The 20,690-nt window shown below is 50.5% G+C and overlaps 1 protein-coding gene and 3 non-coding genes across 4 annotated transcripts in view; all 4 read right to left on the reverse strand.

Moving 5' to 3' along the window:
- Positions 1–3,017: 3,017 nt before the first annotated feature.
- Positions 3,018–20,690, reverse strand: part of LOC135821156 (citron Rho-interacting kinase-like) — a 46,745-nt gene continuing 29,072 nt past the window's right edge. Inside the window, exons 31-44 of the mRNA XM_065334222.1 lie at positions 20,222–20,600; positions 19,633–19,741; positions 18,909–18,998; positions 17,728–17,819; positions 16,887–17,311; positions 16,384–16,543; positions 14,783–14,931; positions 8,793–8,882; positions 8,431–8,548; positions 7,099–7,215; positions 6,780–6,860; positions 6,059–6,131; positions 4,552–4,989; positions 3,018–4,249 (exon numbers count right to left, since the gene is read on the reverse strand). Coding sequence (XP_065190294.1) covers positions 4,144–4,249; positions 4,552–4,989; positions 6,059–6,131; positions 6,780–6,860; positions 7,099–7,215; positions 8,431–8,548; positions 8,793–8,882; positions 14,783–14,931; positions 16,384–16,543; positions 16,887–17,311; positions 17,728–17,819; positions 18,909–18,998; positions 19,633–19,741; positions 20,222–20,600 — 2,427 coding nt within the window. The 3' untranslated portion in view covers positions 3,018–4,143. The remainder of the gene's footprint in view (positions 4,250–4,551; positions 4,990–6,058; positions 6,132–6,779; positions 6,861–7,098; positions 7,216–8,430; positions 8,549–8,792; positions 8,883–14,782; positions 14,932–16,383; positions 16,544–16,886; positions 17,312–17,727; positions 17,820–18,908; positions 18,999–19,632; positions 19,742–20,221; positions 20,601–20,690) is intronic.
- On the reverse strand, positions 5,179–5,251 carry Trnar-acg (transfer RNA arginine (anticodon ACG)). The gene has a single exon. It is a non-coding gene; the product is annotated as a tRNA-Arg (tRNA).
- Trnar-acg (transfer RNA arginine (anticodon ACG)) lies at positions 7,400–7,472 on the reverse strand. Its single transcript has one exon. It is a non-coding gene; the product is annotated as a tRNA-Arg (tRNA).
- Positions 13,848–13,920, reverse strand: Trnar-acg (transfer RNA arginine (anticodon ACG)). The gene has a single exon. It is a non-coding gene; the product is annotated as a tRNA-Arg (tRNA).

Genomic DNA, 20,690 nt, shown 5'->3' on the forward strand with positions numbered 1-20,690 from the left:
CATTGGGTGTGAAGGGAACGTTGGTCACCTAATTCTACATTACACCTGAAACCTGGCAGATCCCTGGTACCGAAATTGTAATACACCTAAAATTACATGTTTTCACAGTACGATCAGGTTGGTTGTAACTCTGAGTTTCATGCCGTTAGGCAATCATCAAACAACTGATACTCGGGTCTACCCAACAGTATGCTTATAAACACATAGGGCCACAAGCATAAACAAATTTAGCACTAAATCTGGTGTAAGGTATGGCTAGAAAGTGTTGGGTAGACCCGAGTATCAGTTGTCTGATGATAGCCTAACGGCATGAAACTCAGAGTTGCAACCAACCCGAACGTCCTCCGCTGAGTCTGCAATGTACTAAGCTCTGTCTCTGACATTGAGCACTCTCTGCAGCTCGGGGGATCAACGGATTTGTTTTCCAGTTATATGTAAGATCAACCAAAGTGTAACAACACTAATGCCAAACATGAACGGCAAGGTTCAGTATTTCACGATTTTCGACACTTCGGCAGCGATTTATTTTCGGCACAGGGTTAATACTAGTACAGTCCATCACCATAGCCATTGTGAAAACATGTCATCAGCGGTTTAATTTCGGCGTTTTGGGTCGGTGCGGTGCCGCATAGCCGATATGCCGACATGTCATCCCAAGTGGATGACATGAAAAAGTTCGAGGAAGACCTGTGGTCCCTGGTCGAGAACGTTAGATTCCGCAGGGTGAGCGACGAGCTCCAGCGCAAGCTCCAAGATGACCGGACCAGGATCAAATCATCACAGAACATACTCGCCTCTGCAGATAAGACGAGGAACATCTACGAAGTCAGCCCTGACCAGTACACCAAGCTACTGAACGACAACGTCACGAAGCACTACAAGCATGCCCCTGACAACGCCCAAAACGACATCAACCAAGAAGCAAAAGGCATCGCAGAGAGCCTCAACATCGCTAACCGAGCCGAGACCATGGCGAAGAAAAACGCGTACATAACCCTAAAAGATCACAAAACCAACTTCTCACAAAGTTTACCATGCAGACTCATCAACCCCTCAAAAAGTGAGATCGGGAAAGTCAGCCAGAATATCCTGGCGAGGATCACCCAAGAAGTACGAGACAAACTGAAACTAAACTCCTGGAAGAATACCGCTGCAGTCGTCAACTGGTTCCGAGAAATAGACAATAAAGCGGCATGCACGTTTGTCTGCTTCGACATAGTGGAATATTACCCAACAATCTCCCAAGACCTGCTGGAAGAATCCATTGCATTCGCAGCACAGCATTCCGACGTCAGCCAGCAAGATCGAGATATCATCATGCATGCGCGAAAGTCGCTCTTGTTTAGTAGTGATGCAGCATGGATGAAAAAGGACGGAAGAGGCCTATTTGACGTCACAATGGGTTGTTTTGACGGAGCAGAGACATGCGAGCTAGTGGGAACTTACGCACTGTCAAAGCTAGCTGATAAGTTCGACAGTGATAACATCGGACTCTACCGCGACGACGGGTTGGCGGTCTTGAGAGATGCGACAGGCAGTGCAGCAGACAGAGCAAGAAAGGAGATATGCCGTATCTTTAAAGATCTTGGGCTGAAAATTACCATCGATGCCGGCATGAAGGTCGTAAACTACCTCGACGTCACACTTAATCTAGCCGACGGGACCTACCGCCCCTACCGAAAACCAAATGACACGCCGATGTACGTCCACACACTATCCAACCACCCGCCAACCATCATCCAACAAATACCCAAGTCTATCAGCAGACGATTGACAGATATTTCGTCCAACAGAGACATCTTCCAGGAGGCGGCACCTCTGTACAACAGTGCGCTCAAGGCCAGCGGTTACGCCGAGCAGATCGTGTACATGGAGGAGAGAGAAAAAGATGAAGAGAAAAAGAAGAAAAACCGCAGACGAAAGATCATCTGGTACAATCCTCCGTTCAGCAAAACAGTAGCCACGAATGTCGCGCAAAGATTCTTGCACCTCGTCGAGAAGCATTTCCCACCTCCTTCACGCCTAAACAAAATATTCAACAGTAACACAGTAAAAGTTACAGCTGCATGCAGAACATGTCTGGTGTACTAAAGGCGCACAACAATTCGGTCTTACGGAAGAAGCAGAAAGATGATCAACAGAGAACAGAGAAAAGATGCAACTGCAGGGATAAAGTTAACTGCCCCATGCATGGAAACTGCCAGATCCAGTCAATCGTATACAAGGCCAGCGTGACAGAAACCGGAAAAGACGAACGAAATGAGTACCTCGGCTTAACGGAAATGACGTTCAAGAAGCGATACGACGGACACATGACGTCAATGAGGCATGAGCGAATGGAGAAGAGTACCGAGTTGTCGAAGCTCATCTGGGACATGAAGCGCAAGAATGCCGGGTACAGCATCAGTTGGTCAGTTGTCGCCCAAACACCAGCATACTCCAATGCCACCAAGCGCTGCCCTCTCTGTCTGCGTGAGAAGCTGGAGATCTTGCATGCTGACAGAAGGGTGAACATCAACAAGCGATCGGAGCTAGTGGCCAAGTGCAGACATGAGAACAAATTCTACCTATCTAACTTCACACCTCCAGTTACATAAACCAGGATTACACCTGATGTCTGGCGCTAATCTTGCAAGCACATGCATAGAATCACCGCTTGACCTTATTTGCGCTTAAATTCTCTGATTCCACTGGCACCTTACCACACTATATCAAGAACATTCATTGAGTTTTTGTAATCATTGCTGTCTGATGATCGCCATAGGCGTGAAACTCGGAGTCACAGCCAACACAAGCTTCGTATTCTATTCCTTTTGTATGAAACTCTGCACCCCGGTGCATTGAGCACTCTTTCGAGGACCACACCCAACCTTCCGTGTGTAGCCGATATTAAACAGCGGCCGAAATTTCTGTATATTTACAGTACGTGCATTTTCGAATGGGCAGATTACACGAGATCAAGGGTCCTTGTGCCACCTACGGACAGTCAGGCACAGAACCCTAGTCCACGGCACTGAGAGAGTTGCGTGCGCGCACGCGTTCGGTGCAGTCGCGCGGAAATCACGCGAGGGTAGACTCTGTATGTGCGTGTCCAGCGCAGCATTGGTGCGACACAAGCAAACGGAAAGGATTCGGGGCACGTAATTCCGGCAGAATAAAACTCACAATGTTCGGAAAACAAAGCGGAAAAGCATTACAAATACGCATAAAACGGAATCTTTCACGCATGTTCTAACATGAAATATCAGTAGTGGAAATAAAGTACCGGAAAAAGAACAAATCAGATTGAAAGGGCAAATTCGAGTGGAAGGAAACAATGCGAAACCCCACATTCTAGAAAGGGATCCAAGTCAAGTGCAGCGGAAGGTCTTCGAATTGCGAAGAAACGGTAGGAGATGAACGAGAAAGAAAATTAGACTCAGAATACACGGTAATGTACTAGTGTTTCAAGACGGTGTCTACTGGCGGTTACCGATGAGAAGATAGACAACAAGCTTTTAAAGTGGTATATATATATTATAATCAAAGTAGTTGATGGGACTATGACCAGTAGGGAAATCCGGCAAACAATGGGATAGTGATGTGTGAAGATGATGATGATGATGATGATGATTACGGTGCAATGGATGCATGAGCAAGATGATGGAGGAACGTGTGCGTGTGTGTACGTGTGCGTGAGAGAGAGAGAGAGAGAGAGAGAGAGAGAGATCTGGTTTGGTCAACAATATTGTCATTCTCAGAAAGCCAGTATAGCGTGGGACTCGGTTAATTAAATTAATCATTGATCAGTAGTAGCCGGGACGGTATGGACGGCTGTGCCCTTTGCAATCGTGCGCGGCAAAGACGTGTTGTTAACAACACAGGCATAACTCAGGCCATGAGACAACCATCCTGTGCGCCAGGTAGAGGCACAGCAAAACTCATCGGGTACGACTGTGCATGTTGGGGGGGGGGGGGGGGGGGAAGGGCACAATACGGCCAGAGGTTCACTGAAAGCACGCACACACACACATGCACACACACATGCACACACACGCGCGCGCACATGCCTTCCTCTTGTGAACAACTCACCCAGTTCAAACGGGTTGAACATGGCGCTGCTGCCACATAACTTGAGGAGCACTTTGCAAAAAGCAAGTGACTTCAACGCCGCAGTTTCGTGGTGAGCTTGTCAGCTAAGGAAGTGGATGAAGTGGAAGGGCCCATCCCCTTGCTGCGCTTGAATAGACGTGTTGACGGACGAGACGCCCTGTAAGCAGAGAGGCAGATGACGGTGAGTACATGTAGATCTAGGCAGAATGTGAATGTACACTGGTACAGATAGGATAGGAGTGGAGTGCACGCAATCTCCGCACAGCTGGCCTTGTTAGGTCTATGGAGTGAAGAGCATGTATGTGTGGCGCCGCCCCCCCCCCCCCCCCCCACACACACATTGGTGAATCTCCCCCCCCCCCCCCCAAATACACACATTGGTGAACCTCCCCCCCCCCCCCCCACACACACATTGGTGAATCTCCCTCAAATCAAGCACACACATCGACGGTTACTTACAGAGTTGACGAACGCGGGCGCGACGTGGACAGCGGATCGTCGACCGTGTTGATTGCCGTGGTCGACGAGGACGACTTTGGCCCGCTCTTCTTCTCCTTGCCGCTACTAACGGCGGTGGTACTTGCGGCGGGGACGATGGCAGCAGCAGCGGTAGCAGCGGTGGTGGTGGTGGTGAAGGACTCGGAGCTGAGACGCTGGGCGTTTCGGCGGAAACCGGAGATCACCGGCGACGCGGAGATGATGGAGGAGAGAATGCTATCGGCGTCGTCCCTGTAGTCCGTCAGCGAGACCAGACGAGTAGCCGCCTCGTCCCCGGTGTTGCTGCTGGCCGATGCTGACTCCAGCAGTAGCAATGGCGGTGTTGTGCTGTCCGATCGCAGCGTGGACGTGCACTGGCTGGTGTTCAGGAGAACGGGAGACTTGACATCAAGCAGACCACTGGAGAAGAACAACAACAATTCCCGGCAAACTGATGATGGCCGAAATTTGACTGTGATAATACTAGTAGTAATTTGCAGCAAAAAGACTACATGTACTTGACTTGAAGATGATGTGTGCAGGTAATTTGTACTTTTTTCCCATTCTGATCGGAATCCAGTATGTCAAAGAGAAGAAGAAAAAAAGATGCGACCACGCCAGGATTCGAACCTGGAATCTCCTGATTCGTAGTCAGGCGCCTTATCCGTTGGGCCACGCGGCCAGTCACAGGATACATACCTGAACCACTTCACCATGATTTTCAGGCAGGGAAAAGAATATCGAATGGTCAAATGCTAATCCCACCGTTTAGGCGCTGCATCTGCGCCTTTGATCCTAGAGGGTGGTGGCGTTCCCACGACGAATGCGGAAAACTGGGCTTCCAGCCGAGTCTCACGCGAACCGTGAAATTTTAAATGCTAATGCTGAGCCGTGTGAAGCGGTGGGTGTTATGATCACATGCATGGATGATCATACACCTACAAACAAGAGTTTATAACCCCCCAAGAGTGTGCAACTCCTGATGCCCTTTCCATGGGGTACGCCGACGGCGAAAACTCACATCACGTGGTGCAGTGTCGCAGTTGTACGTTTGCAGCCCGTTTTTAGCGAGCAGCGGAGTAATAAAAAAAGCACTCTCTGACAGAAACTCGCTGCGGGTATGCAAATCCCCAGCATGATCATGGCAGATAATCGGATAGCGCGCACGCTATCCTTCGCTTGTACGTAGTACGAACGTATCTGAGACACGCAATGTGAGTTTTCGCTGTCGGAGACCCCATATGCAGAGTTGCACACTCTTGGGGGGATATTATACTCTTGCTACAAACTGTCTCTGTGTGAAGGCCGTTGCAATGGCCGACGTTTGTGAATTGTACGTGTCGAAGCATTTAGACACGACTCACCATTCTACGTTTCCAATATCGGGGGAGAGACACAGAGAGAGAAGGAGAGAGGAGGAGAGAGAAGGGGAGAGAGAGAGAGAGAGAGAGAGAGAGAGAGAGAGCCGAGCTGAGCTGAGCTGACGTACCTCTTTCCAGAATGCAAGTTGAAGTAGCGAATACCGCTGCGCTGACCAACAAACAACGTCGAGCCACTCACACCTGACACACACAGAAAGGAAAAACACCGTACAGATATGCAGGTCAAATCAGTACATGTAGATGTGTGCATTGTACCACACTCAGAGAAAACAAGCACAGTAAGTTAAAGATACCGAGGTGAACTATAAAGTGCCAATGTGTGTTTAAGCAACAGGAAATCTCGGCAACCGTACGAATAGTGCCCCAACCGAGTTAAAACAAGTTCGAAAACCCGTCCTCATGAATGCCTCCGCTGATGCCCGATGCGCGAAATACTGGCAATCTGTATTTTGTCATTCATTCTGTGAAGCTGATGGCCTGTCGGTGGGACGGAAAATGGAAGTGTTAACAAGTGCAAACTCGTTTCGTGTTTGAAGTAATAACTCCATAAATCTAGTGACTGGCTATCAATAGGAAACCAGAGGCCACACGCCGCGTACTGCTCCTTTCTCTCCGAAACTCAACACTTGCAAGCCAGATACGAAAGAAAGAAAGAAAAAAATCATCAGTCTATCATTCCCAGATTTAAAAGTTTAGAATAGAAACCGGCTGAAGTGAAGACGATCAGCACATTCGTGACTAAAAGTCTGCTGGATAAGGAGATGTGCGCTGGTAAAAGTGATGGCAGAACTCCGTAGCCAAACACTCTCATCAACAGAGGCTACTTACCAAACTTGGTCGCAGTCGACGGCCACTCCAAGCGCATGGTTCGCGCCGAGTGGCCATTGGCACTCAGAAAGATGGCAAATTCTGCACAGAACACAGCCAGCACACACACACACACACACACACACACACACACACACACACACACACACACACAGCAACGCACGTCCACATGCACGCCCGCCCAGTGCCCACACATACACAAAGTGAACGCTATGGACACAGGCGGTGGAAAGTTCCGAGCACGAGGGAAATCGCAAATAGCTAAATTGATGCGTTTTTCCGCACACACACATGCTCTGTAAAATAAAGAGGGACTCACCATCATAGCAGACAACGAACTCATCCTCATCTTCTTCATCGGTGGCAGCAACACAGAAAACGTAGCGAGGAGTCTTTCCCGCCATGTTCGGTGCCCTCGAGGAGTCCCGAATGAAGGCTAAGACCACCGCCGTAGCATGCACAAACAGAGAAAGTGGACAAGACAAGACAGACTTAGAACGCAACAACACAAGTATTATGACAGCAAGAAGACTCAGAAATGAAACCTAGGCAAGACAAAGAGATGGAAGCAGCGCCTGCGTGCCCCGTCAGAGAAAAAGATACAAAGAAGAAAAAAGATGCGACCACGCCAGGATTCGAACCTGGAATCTCCTGATTCGTAGTCAGGCGCCTTATCCGTTGGGCCACGCGGCCAGTCACATTTATCATCCGAGCATACAGTGCAAATAAGAGTGAGTTCCATTGGGGAAACACCTGTGCGCAACTCTTATCTCGAGCTGCGATGCGTTCACCCGAGAAGTTTTTTTAAATTGCGTCATTCTTTGGCAGAGGGGTGGGAGGTGATCAAATGTGCATGCAGGGACGTCACACACGGTACGACCAGTACGTCTCGCACCACTTTTCCTCCAGGATGCCCAGAGTACCTGTCGGGGGCTAAAACCTGATGGCCGAAAATCCGATTTGTTTTCCACGGGGACACCGCTGATCACCGGTGGTTACGCTCCCCACTGTCATGTGACCCCCCCCCCCCCACACTGTCATGCGACGCCCCTGAAGTACTCACCAACTGAGATCCCCCTGGTCGCACCGCTCCCCACTGTCATGTGACGCCCCCGGCATGCTTTCCCACAGCTGAAGGTAGCAGGGGGCAGCAAAACCCAGAACGCATGCCAGGTGCTTCTCGTAGAATACGTGTGTGCTCCGTAAGACACTCTCAAGGAACCAAGCACACCAGTTATTTTAAAACCGTTCCTAACGGTGTCCTGCAAACCAACTAAAACTCGGAAGCTAGTGTACACCTGATAACAGTCAGCGTATAGAAGTACAATCTCGAGAGCCAGACATCACACCTGTCGGCGTAAGGGTACACGTCGAGTAGCTGGCAAATCAACTAAGTCACATGTATGACCAGCACACTTCTGAAGGATTAAAACTTCCTCTTTGACAACATCTCATTTCGGTGGTAACAACGGGAAATTTAGAACATTTCAACAATTCATCCAAGTCCGAAAAATGCCGCCTCTCCAGGCCAACAGACTCATCCCTAAAAGAACAGCCCCCCCCCCCCCCCCCCCAAAGCCACACACACACACACACATGTGCACACCCCCCCCCCCCCCCCCCCACACACACACCGACCCAAGAAACTCACACATGTGCTCAAAGTTGCTGAGTTGCGCCGAGTGGACATCGTCTCCCACAATGATTAGAGTGGTAGGTGTGAATACAAATGAGGTGATGGATGTTGGCTGGGTGGGAATGTCAATTGTCTGCAAACAATCACATAACACACAGGAGAAAAAGAAGGATTTTAGTTGAAACCCTGGTAAGATTGGTGGACAGGACCAGGTAATGCACAAATAGTACGAATACACACGCACTAAATTTCTTACACACACACAGACATAGGCCAAACACACACACACACACGCACATACATACACACACACACACACTTACACCCCCCCCCCCCCCCCCACACACACACACACAAACACACAGGCAATCACTTACACCCTCATCAACAATACTGAGTGACTGTTCCACCCGGTAGATATCCACAGCTGTGGTGTTTGCCACCGCCAGCAATGTCTTGGAATGCACCTGCAAAACACACACACACAACCACACACAATCAGAAAATGCCTTCCATACTAGATATTATACTGCCGTGGACATGGAAATCCGGTCGCACGTCTAGCGGCCCCAGGGCGCTGGCCGTGCAGCCATGGATAAGCGGTACACCATGGCACACACGTGGATTTATTCGCCACGGCGTGCTGGTCGCATCGGATCAACATGTGTGTGCACTGCACACAGCGTTCTGTACGCGCTGAGGGCGCCGGCCACGGTCAATCGACTGGATTTCCATGTCCACGACAGTACTACAAAGCCCGACATAAATCTGAGCAGACTAGACTCAGTTGGAGAGCCAAGGATTTTTTTTTTTTTTACTATTGAACACTCACTGCATGATGAACTAAAATGAGGAGACGAACTCGACACAATGGTACATATCCAGCAGGACGGAGTGGGTGGGACCTGTGAAGCTCAGCCGACCAAGGGTCTCGGCATCACAGCTGCACATGTGCACCAAAGGAAACAAAATGGGGAGTGGAAGGGCGGGGAGGGGAGCAGGAGAGGAAGAACTCTAAGGGTAGGAAAGAGAGGAGGGGGGGGGGGGTAGGAAACCAGGAAACTTGTTATTCCAAGATATGAGTGCAAACAAGTACAAATATAGCAGTATCAAGATCATGATGCTGAGGCGAAAGTAGAGGCTGATTGCCGTGCAGATTTGACGAAAGATAAGAGGAGAGTTAGAGAGAGATATAGACAGATGGATTGGGAGTTTGATGAGAAGGGAGTGCTCCGAGAACATGAACAGGGTCGTACTGGCAGTAGCCTAGGGGGCGATGTCCGTGGCCAATGACCAACCCGACCGTTTCAGGTAGCGGTAGGTCTGAACCTTGAACTGCTGCATCCCTTTGGCAGACGGTGCATCGCGGAGGAGAGTGGCTGGCAGTTCATTCCAGGCTTCGATGAGGCACTCCGGGAAAGAGCGCAGCGCAACATTGCACGATCTGGCAGGCAGGGCTGTCTGGAGTTGAAGCTCGTGCGCAAGGTTGGCTGCCGAGCGGCGACGTGTGGCAGGCGCGATGGCGGGTGCGATGGCTCTGGCTGGGCGTGTCGCTGCAAGAGCTGGCGGGCTTGCGATGTAATGGAGCTTGTACAGAGTTGTGAGGCCGGCCACACGGCGCCGCAGGGACAGAGTGTCCATTGCAGCCCCTGTCCCAATCAGGGTGAGGGCACGATGCTGGACTCGGTCCAGCTGTGAGAGATGGGTAGCCGCAGCTCCCATCCATACAAGTGGACAGTACTCCATTAGAGGCCGAATGAACCCCCGGTATGCTGTGGCCCGGCCCGGTGGGTCCAGGACATGGCATGCCTTCCGGAAGAAACCAATTCGCTGTGTGGCACGCACTGCAGTTCCTCGAAGATGCTCCGAGTATGTTAGATGGGCATCAAACGTCACTCCAAGGAGCTTCAGCCGCGAGCATTCTGGGACCACTGTGCCGTTGAACTTGATGGGTGGTGTCTCCCAGGGTCTGCGGTGGCGGGACACAGTCATGGCCTGTGATTTCGTTGGCTCAAAAGTGACGCGCCACTGAGCACCCCATTCAGCAAGTGCATCCACACCAGCTTGGAGGTTGCGGCACACTTCTGTCACAGCATGTGGCGTTGGGATGTGGGCATAAAGCGTGGTGTCATCTGCGTAAACAGCCGGAGTGATCCCTTCCGGTAGGACGTCGCAGGCGTCATTCACGTACAGCAAAAACAGTGTGGGCCCAAGGATGCTCCCTTGTGGGACCCCAGCATCAATCTTGTATGGTTCTGAAGATGCTCCGCCGACTACTGCCTGCAACTTCCTGTCATACAGGTAGTCAGACAGCCAGTTGAGGAGGGGACCAGTGATGCCATATGACGCAGCCTTGTGGAGCACGCCTCGGTGTGAAACTTTGTCGAATGCTCCTGCTATGTCGACAGCCAGCACTCGGACTGCGCCACCACGGTTGACTTCGGAGACCCAGGAGTGGTTGAGAGACGTGAGAAGGTCAGATGTGCTGAGCCCCTGCCGGAATCCGTACTGGTGGATGGACAGAGCCTTTTCATGCTCAAGATGATTGATTATGGCAGTGTTGACAATCTTCTCCATGACTTTGGAGACAACAGATAACAAGGACACAGGTCGGTAGTTCTTAACAGCAGAATGAGATTGCTTCTTGTGTATCGGGACCACACGGGCTACTTTCCAGAGAGAGAGGGCTGGACATGACACCGAAAACAGAGTGAGAACAGCTTGGCAAGTGGTGCAGCCAAAACTTTTGAGCACTGCTTCAGAACTCTGGCAGGGATGCCATCGGGTCCGGTAGCCTTGGTTGGATCCAGCTGGCGGAGCTGGCGCTGGACTGTCGCTTCCCGAAATCGGACAGTTGTCAGGGCAGAAATACACCTAGGAGGAAGGTCAGGAAGGTCGGAGTGCTGTAGATCTTGATCACCCAGACTGCATTTGCTCGCAAAGAATTCTCCAAAGCAAGTAGCCTTTTCCTGGTTGGTGACATATTCTCTACCCTGGGCATTGCGTAGGACAGGGATAGACGAGCTGCGGCCAGAGCCTGCAGCTTGCTTCAGGAGTGACCACCATTGCTTGTTTCGCAGTGATCCATGTTTGAGCCGATCTCGGATGCGGGCAGATTCTGCCTGCTTTGCGAGACGAAGGCAATTGGCAGAGGCTCGGACTTTGGCATTGTAGTCAATGAGATGCTGGTGGCAGGTAGGGTATCTCCTGAGACGGTTCCATGCATTCTTCTTTGCCTGGGTAGCGGCTGAGCATTCCGGCGTCCACCAGGATGGATCTGTTGGTTTCGTCGAAAGTTCTTTGTGTGGAATGAAGCGATTCATGCCTTCCATGACAACAGCGGTTACTGATCTGCACGACGCCTCGGGGTCTTCTGATATATCCCAGTTTGCTGTTGAGTAGAAGTGCCGAAGCCGGCCCCAGTCTGCCTGAGCATACCTCCAAACGCGCCGTTTAGTCGGTGGTTCGCGGAGTGGGGTGGCATCAAAAGTGGCCACAACGGTGGCATGGTCTGATGCTCCAATGGGGTCCAGTACATTTACCACCACTGAGGTCTCCGAGAAGTCGCTGAGTATGAGGTCCAGGGTGTTCTCACCACGTGTCGGTTGCGTAACGTGCTGGTGGAGCCCGTGGAACGCAGAAAGTTCTTCCATGTATTCACCAGCCGGTGTAGTCTTCGTGCTGCATAGCCAGCTTTCATTATGAACATTTAAATCCCCGGCTATCACGACGCTGTTCCCGAGGGATCGAGCTTGATCCATCACTGAGTCAAGATACTCAAGCAGAGAGACATCTTGTCCAGGGCACGACCCGGGTCGGTACACTGCACATACAACTACTTTCTGGCCATTGTCCAGGTGCAGGCGAAGCCAGATGACCTCATGGCCATGGCAGTTGATGTCACTCAGGTGGTCAAAGGAGAGGGAGTCCCTGACCCAGACTGCAACTCCGCCACCTTGAGCAGATCGGTCAAGTCGGAGGGGTGGGTGGAAGCCCGGCATGGAGGAGTCAGATAGTGAGGCTTTCTCCGGGGTGAGTTTAGTCTCTGTTACGATGGCGATGTCAGATCTGCTCCGTGCAACAGCATGCTGGAAGGCTCCAAACTTTGACAGCAGCCCAAAAGCATTTGTCAGCAGGAACTTCATTACTGGGTATGTCCTTGCGCAGCTGGTGTTCATTGGTGTTTGTGTGACTGAATCGCTCCAGCTGAGGCAGCCTCTTCCTCACTGTCCCTATCGCCTCTGCTGCCCACGTTGCCGGCGCCAGCTGCACCAGATGAGCTGTCACCCTGCGGCCGTTTGCGGTGTCGCCAGGCTCGAGCGTAAAGCGGTCGTGGCCAGAAGTTCGCAGCAGTGACTGTTTCTAATCCAGTGGCGTCGAGCGTCAATCGGGCTGAGACTTTCCCGTCTTCCGTGGTGTGCATGCTGCACTCATGGACTTTGACGGATTTGGCCACGGCCACAGATCGCTGCTGAGTGAACTCTGTCACTCGTTCCTCTGTGCAATCCGCGTGCAGATTTCCCACATACACGACTGCCTTCCTTGTTTGGTGGGGTTCTTTGGATACTAGTTTCCACGATTCATCAGCGATTGGGTCGAACGATGTTTTCTGGGGCTTGACTGGAGGGCGCCCAACAGTCTGAAAACTTTCGTCTTCCTCGCTCGAGATCTCACGATCACTGCCAGTGTCATCCACGTGTACGCGTTTGAAAGCGCTACGGTGTTCTCCTGCTGCTGCACCAGTGCACTTGGTGACCTGGTCTCTTCGCGTACGGCTACGAGATCCCTTCCGCCTCGTCGTACTCTGCATCTGGGGCTGTTGTTCAGCCGGAGGAGAGGTAACACTTGCCGTTGCAATGGCGGACTCCTTCATGGCGACAACCTCCTCTTTCAGTCCTGTTATCTGCATGACCAGTTCGTCAATCCTGTTTTTGAGACGGACCTCCCGGTTTGCAGATTCCGACACGAGCGCTGACAGCGTCTTGACCATTTCAAAGACGGACGATTCAATTTCAGGGATGGAGCTCAAAAGTTTTATTTCCGATTCCGTCAGGCTGCGAGTGGCAGTTCTGGCCGGCATAGCTACCTGTGTCTACCTACTAGTACTACCTAGACTATCTACTACTCACCACTCTTCTCTTCTACCCTGTAACTACCTCCAGACCGGCCTGGTGCCGGCTGGGCTGATAAATCGCACGAAAAACTACGGAGCTCGAAAAAGTCTAACTGTACTCTTCAGCTACTAGTCCTATCTCTGGATTAAACTTTTTTTTAAAAGCAGGATGCAGCACCTGGTTAAAAGTGGGTCAGGTCCCGCATGGGCCGGGGAAACGAGAGTTCAAGTGCATGTGTGCTACCCCCCAGAGTCAAACAAAGATTTTTGACAGGGTCGGTGTATTTCCCAGTCTGAGAAAACAGAAGAAAAAAAGATGCGACCACGCCAGGATTCGAACCTGGAATCTCCTGATTCGTAGTCAGGCGCCTTATCCGTTGGGCCACGCGGCCAGTCACATTCATAGTCCGAGCATACAGTGCAGAAAACATCTCAACATGGGGGAGGGAGGGGAGGGAGGGGATAGAGAGAGAGAGAGAGAGAGAGAGAGAGAGAGAGAGAGAGAGAGAGAGAGAGAGAGAGAGAGAGAGAGAGAGAGAGAGAGAGAGAGAGAGAGAGAGAGAGAGAGAGAGAGAGAGAGAGAGAGAGAGAGAGAGAGAGAGAGAGAGAGAGAGAGAGAGAGAGAGAGAGAGAGAGAGAGAGAGAGAGAGAGAGAGAGAGAGAGAGAGAGAGAGAGAGAGAGAGAGAGAGAGAGAGAGAGAGAGAGAGAGAGAGAGAGAGAGAGAGAGAGTTGCATTGGGGAAACACCTGTGCGCAACTCCTATCTCGAGCTGCGATGCGTTCACCGCAGGAGTTTTTTCAGTTGCCTCATTCTTTGGCAGAGGTATGATCAAGTGCGCATGCAGGGACGCCACACACGGTACGCCCAGTACGACTCGTACCACTTTTTTTGCACGGCTTGTATAGCACCTACACGACCTTTGTAGTCCACTATGTTATAATGCTGTTGTTGTTGCTGCTGCTGCTGCTGTTGTTGGTGTTGTTGTTGCTGCTGTTGTTGTTGTTGTTGCTGCTGTTGTTGTTGTTGTTGTTGTTGTTGTTGTTGTTGTTGTTGTTGTTGTTGTTGTTGTTGTTGTTGAACTCTTTATTCTCACGATGGCGCCATCGCCAATACAAGATAGTTTCAAATCTTTATTCTCACGATGGCCTGTGGCCAATAAGAGAGTTACAGTTGTTGTTGTTGTTGTCTTCCATTCTATGTAGTCAAGTGGACTTTCATAAAACAAAATAAATAAAACAAAAAACAACGCATACCTTCTGCACAGCCAAGCACATGCACTGTGTCAGTTGGCTGGACGTCACGCTGAGACTCAGCTTGTCGTGACCCGCACTGCTGGACGCCATCTCCTGCACCAGCGCCATGACGTGGTGGACGTGGCACAGGTGCAGGCGTCGTTCAGACCCTGCAGGAGCAGCCGCAGCACAAGATAAGACAAGAGACGGCTTTAGAGAACAGAATACACTGCCGTGTGTGTGTGTGTGTGTGTGTGTGTGTGTGTGTGTGTGTGTGTGTGTGTGTGTGTGTGTCCTGACACAACGTGGGAAGCGTCAATGTTTGATGCATGTTCGCTCAGACTATATTTGAAGCATTCTCTTGGGAATTACTCCAAAAGTAAACGGATACTTATCAAGGGAGCTCCCTGGACGGGTGGCTGGGGTGAAAGGGAAGTGAAAGGCGGTCAAGGGAAAAGATTTAGCATGTCACACTTGTGACTTGATGTGCACGGCACTACGTGGTAACAATCAACGGTTGACGGCTCGTGTGACTGCTCAAACAAGGATGTAACAAGGATGTTTGCATTGCCGGAAGGAAGTTCATAGCCTGGCTTCAACACGTGCGTTCTACACTACAGCATGGGGCAAAGATGGATTGTCCACCTACAACTCTTCTAGAATGTTGGAATACAGATGTCAACTTGACTCCCTGTGTCCCCCCCCCCCCCCCCCCCCCTACACACACACACTCACAGATACCGTATTTCCCCGATTATAAGTCGCACTTCATATTGAGTCGTACTCCATTTTCAGGTTTGAGCAATATTGTTTCGATATATTCACTTCAGTAGTAAGTCATGCTCGATTGTAAGTCGCACCCCTTTTTTTACCCTGAATCTTAGTGTAAAAAGGTGCGACTTATATTCGGGGAAATACGGCACATACAGCAATGGTGCGCTCTAGGAACACAGCACTGCTCAAGTGCAGTGCAGTATATAATTGGCCATCGAAGAAACATTCATTAGAGACGACATAGCTACTCCAAGTGCATAAATCCTATTGTAGTTTCATCATTCTCTTCAGTCACGAATTCCATTGATAATAGTGACAGGAAAACGTTCCGGAATACATTATTCGTCACCGTGGTTGTGATATGAGTGCGCATTTAGTCATATTCATTGCACTATTCAGTATATAATTGCTAGGAATATGTATGCCTGAGACAACGAGACGATGAGGGGGAGGAGACGAGAGCTGCTCACACCGTGCCGAGCTCATTGTTTACGGATGAGAGGAGGACAGGCACGCATACATAGTCATCATTCTGTATTGTTCGCTGGCGGGACGGCATCATTGCCTGTTCGCTTGATCAAGTAAAATAAAGAATAGTTATAACACCATGCCATACCATACAACAGTACATCCCAGCAACATTAGAGCAAACCAAACATCAAGTCATGTGACTCCCACGTGTCTTGCAGCCATGGCATGGCATAACACACACTGACAGCACTCTGCAGATGTGTCTGTATGCTAGGTTTGTGTGTACCGAAATAACCAAAATAAAAATTACACGTACACCGAAATCAAAGTGTTATAATCATACTAACACAGTACTCTTCTAACGCCGTCTTGCTTACCCGCGACAATGACAATGACGTCGGAGGAGCTGCGCGCGATGTGGTGCACGGGCGCGAGAGACGAGGGCAGTTTCAGCACTTGGCCGCGCGCCGCGTCCGTTCCCGTGCCCGACACGGGGGTGAACACGGCCAGACTGCCGTCCGCCACCAACAGCCAGTTCTGGAGGAGCAGAGATGAAACAGAAGACTTGCACGATCAACTCCACGAAGAAGAGAGAGTGGTCGGCCTAGACAGGCTTAAGTGTACATGACAAGCATGTGATACCTCCAGAGAGGGTGTGTGATGGGGAGGAGGGGCAAACTGCTGAGTATGTACAGTCAACTTCGCTAGTAACGACTGCGGATATAACAATTCGCGAATAACGACAGAATTTCCATGCCCAGAGCAAAGTCCCATCTAACTGTAATACTTATGAGACATCGGGTATAAGGACACTTATCTGATGTCCCGCCGAGTGTTGCTATACGCAAAGTTGACTGTATATACAAACACCACTACTCACATCATCGCTGAGGTGAATGGCCGATGAGATGCCCGACAGCTGTCCCGAGGAATGCCCTCTCTGCAGCTGGTGCTGGTGGCGAGGACCAGCAGGAGCAGCAGCGGGTGGCTCGGTGTGCAGCGTTCGCAGCTGACAGCGACTCTCCTCCTCCTCGCCGCCAGAGATCAACGCCAGCTGCTCGCGGCTCGGCGTGGTGGAGAGCGCCAGCTGCAGCGCGCGGGCCCAGCGCGTCTTGGCGCGGCGATCCGGGCAGCGGAACACCACACTGAACGCGTGCGACTTGGGCAGCAGCGTGAGCGCAAAGCACAGCTGCCGCTCCTGCACCGTCACCGACGGCAGCTCCGGCGAGAAGATGTTACGCTTGAGCACGGCAGCGACGAGCGAGTCCTGCTTGACGTACAGCGGGAATGTGTCGCAAGGCAGACCTAGAGAGAGAGAGAGACAAGCAGCGACACACGTTGAAACACAAGATAGACGCTACACGCAAAAGGCAAAAATGAGGCTTCTAGAGAACAAAATGGAAGGTAAACGGCCTCAAAGCAACTGGCAAACACACACAAACACACACACAGCGAGCACATAACTCAGCTATATTGGAGGCAGCAGGGATTACTTGTGGCCTATGAGAGACAAGCAGCGAACTCGTAACACACATACATGTAGAAAAACAAGAGGCAAGTATTAAATCATTAAAACTTAAAACGGGCTCCACAACACGCAAGCAAACAGGCAAGTACACACACACACACACACACACACACACACACACACACACACACACACACACACACACAAGCGCATAACACTCTGCTAGATCGGAGACGACAGTGACGGTGCTTACCTGTTGCGCTGTCAATCTGCGTGTGGAAGCAACGCAGCTGGGTGGGAGTCAGCACCACATAGCGACTGGTCCATTTCTCACCCTTAGGGTCACTGCCGGATGGAACACACCGAACACACACACGCACACGCATACACACGAACACACACACACACACACACACACACAGAGCGCACATGGAACACACGGAACACACACACACACACACACAGCACGCACAGACCACACACCAATCCATTCCAGCTGTGAGTCAGCCATTGCCAACGTACAAGCACACTACCAGGATGCAGCAGTACGAATACTGTAATCATGCCACGCATAAAAGCTGGGCATATTTCTGTAGAAGCCGATGTCAGGGGCTAGGCTTCTATTCAAAGCGGACTTGTATTCAAACCAGGTATTTCTATGTATGTCGACATTAATACCAGGCTCGTGTGCCGACGTTTCATGCTGGAAATCAGGCTTTTACACGTCTTCAGAACAGGCCTCTATTCGAGATAGGCTACAAGACAGCACAGGGTAATAAGCTTTGCCCTATACTGTATTTTAAGAAGTCTACCAATTTTCGGCCCCCAGAGCTAAAACAAATTTCGGCCGCATTAAATTTTCGGCCTGTACTGCTGCCGACTGCACTGCACCTTGCAAAGCAAACATTTCGGCCAAATAGGACCAGGCCGAATAAAGCCGAAAATAAATAAATATTAAGGACGTTTAGCAAAGCGAAAGTTCGAAAGAAAATTCGAGTCTGGGAATGAGTACAGAAACAAAGGTCGAAACTTCGAAAACTTGGACGCGAAGTTGCAGTGATTTGCGAAAGTAACTTTCTCTTTTCTCGGTACGCATTTGACTACAGGGAGTAGTAAATTTACAGCCCCCTGCTTGAGACTGACCTGCATATACGGTACGGTACTATAAGATTCAAATAGCTTCGAGAAAAAGTCATTTCGCATTGCTAAACCTCACAAGTTTTCTTTTTCGAAATAGATTTTCGCGAAATATCGCCACCACCAAAAGTTCGAATTTTCGCATTGCTAAACGTCCCTATTAACTGGTAAATAAATATTAACAAATATGCGCCGAATAATTGTTCACTCACAGTACCGGCCTCAACATGCATTCGTGATACCGTCCACTACAGCACAACCCTATTCTAGGGTTCAACAACGGAAAAATCAACTCACTTGGCTATCTCCAGGAATCCGTCCATTTCCGGTGATGCCTTGGGCGTGCTGGCAAGGCCTTCGGGGAAGGCTGCCTGAGAGCCGCTAGGGCTGGAGAAGCAAGTCAGGACACACAGAACCAGGACACACACACGTGCACACAGACATACACGCACACACGCATGCACACACGCATGCACACACACACGTGCACACACACACACACACACACGCACACACACACAAACACAAACACAAGGCACGGTTGAGTGCAATTTGGCACAATTGGTATCACCACACAAGCCATTTGTACACAGAACGATAGAGATGTGACTAAGATGTCCGGAGTCCAGAACAAGTCTGTCCCTTATTCCAATACACCATCCAATGCTACATCGCTATGGCGGAATCTCGTAGGACACACAACCATCTACTGTACAACCGGAAAGTCTAACGAGTCACAAAGTCTAACGTTTTAACGACCAATTTTGTTTCGTTATTTAAAGAAACGCTATTGTGAACCCGGTTTGAGATGTCTGTGTAAAGATGCGTATACATCGATGCATGTTCTTTCCGTTGAACAAACATTGTTAAACTGTCTGCACGTTATCATGCCAAAATGACAAAAACCCTTATTGGTCGTTAAACTTTCCGGTTTTACAGTAACCGATGCGACAGAACTTCATCCAACACAGTACCATCTCCACAAGCAAACACAATGCAACAAGGGAGCAGTAATACTGACCTGTCATGGAAGGTGTAGTTGCTGGTGCTACCACGACATGTGGGAGAGGAGCGGCGGACAACGACCGGAATGGCACGTGCATCCTTGTCCTTGCGTAGACGAATAGATTCTGAGACAAGCAAGAGTAATCAGAGATTGGAACGGGAAGGTTGAGAAAGAGAAAGAATGAGAGAGAGCGAGAGAGAGCGAGAGCGAGAGCGAGAGAGAGAGAGAGAGAGAGAGAGAGAGAGAGAGAGAGAGAGAGTGAGAGAGTGAGAGAGAGAGAAAGAGAGAGAGAGAGAGAGAGAGAGAGAGAGAGAGAGAGAGATTGACTTGGGCTCAACTCATTCGGCCTAATCCCGCGACCGTTGTCACGCGCTTTACACGCGCTACCCGTGCACTAAGCAAACTTACAGGTCGGTGTAGTACCAGGATACGGTCATCCCAGATTGTGTAAACCAGTTCCAAATCCACAATATACTGTACTTTCCGGACTATAAGCAGCACCTTTAAACACTAGTAATTTTAACGGTGGTAAATGGAGTAGATGTCTGTATTTTGTGACAAAAGATCTGGGTGCGGCTTATACTCCAGTGCGGCTTAAACTGACCTAGGATTTTCGGAACGCCGTGTTTCTTTCGCTTGGCAGCCGGTGCAGTAGCAGCGGTAGCGGCGGAGTCATCCTCATTGGCGGCGGCGACGGCGGCGGATCTCTTGCCGGCTGCTGTCTTCTCGGCGACGAGAGGCAATGTCGCGGCCGTGCTAGATGCTGTGTTGCCGGTGGTGACAGTACTGTCCATTGACGACGGGGCTGCGGCGGCGGTGTTGGTCTCGCCGCCAGCTGTAGCAGCGGGGGTTGACGCGGCAGAGCGCGTTGCCGGTGCTCCAGCGGTGGTGGTCACGTCGTTCTTGCGGAAGCTGCTGTGCGAGGAGAACAGGGGAATTCCCGTTTCTCCGCGGAAACGCCTGCTCGGTGTCTTGTGTAGAGGCTGAGCATGCACAAAACACATCGATGCATGAGAGCAAAAATGTGAACCATTAAGACAGAAAAACTAGAAATGAGAAATAGTGAACAGGGG

The sequence above is a fragment of the Sycon ciliatum genome, chromosome 7, assembly GCF_964019385.1.
Source record: "Sycon ciliatum chromosome 7, ocSycCili1.1, whole genome shotgun sequence".
Taxonomy (NCBI): Eukaryota; Metazoa; Porifera; class Calcarea; order Leucosolenida; family Sycettidae; genus Sycon; species Sycon ciliatum.